The sequence below is a fragment of the Penaeus monodon genome, chromosome 20, assembly GCF_015228065.2.
Source record: "Penaeus monodon isolate SGIC_2016 chromosome 20, NSTDA_Pmon_1, whole genome shotgun sequence".
NCBI classification, from domain to species: domain Eukaryota; kingdom Metazoa; phylum Arthropoda; class Malacostraca; order Decapoda; family Penaeidae; genus Penaeus; species Penaeus monodon.
Window position 1 is genome coordinate 24,204,986 of NC_051405.1, and position 420 is coordinate 24,205,405.

General features: G+C 48.8%; 1 protein-coding gene across 1 annotated transcript in view; it reads left to right on the forward strand.

The window, feature by feature from the left end:
* The window catches only part of LOC119585949 (alkaline phosphatase-like), a gene marked incomplete at its 3' end in the record, with an annotated part of 142,747 nt that overhangs the window by 70,320 nt on the left and 72,007 nt on the right, over nucleotides 1–420 (forward strand). Inside the window, exon 5 of the mRNA XM_037934664.1 lies at nucleotides 152–417. Within this exon, the coding sequence (XP_037790592.1) occupies nucleotides 152–417 (266 nt within the window). The remainder of the gene's footprint in view (nucleotides 1–151; nucleotides 418–420) is intronic.

Below are 420 nucleotides of genomic sequence, written 5' to 3' on the forward strand. Positions count from 1 at the left end.
ACAATGGCATCTGCGTGACCAACTCCTACTTCCAAGCCAAGCCACAACACCAGGTGTCATGGCGTCATCCCCACTCAAAGCATGCACATGATCCTGACCCAACGTACCAACATCAAGTTTGTACACATCACCAGCATATACCACAGCGCAGACTGCGACACTGACCACTCTCTTGTCTGCTGCAAGATCAGGCTCCATCCTAAGAAACTCCACAGCTCCAAACAGAAAAGCAAACCTCGCATCAATACCACCAGAGAGAGTTGAAGAATTTATCAAGTCCCTCCAAGAAGCTCTGTCTGTCGAACACCAGCACTGCTCTGCTTCTGAGAAGTGGGACCACCTCATTCAGAAAACAGCCTTTGCAACCTTTAGGAAAAAGACCTCAAAGAACAACGACTGGTTTGATGCCAACTCCAGGCA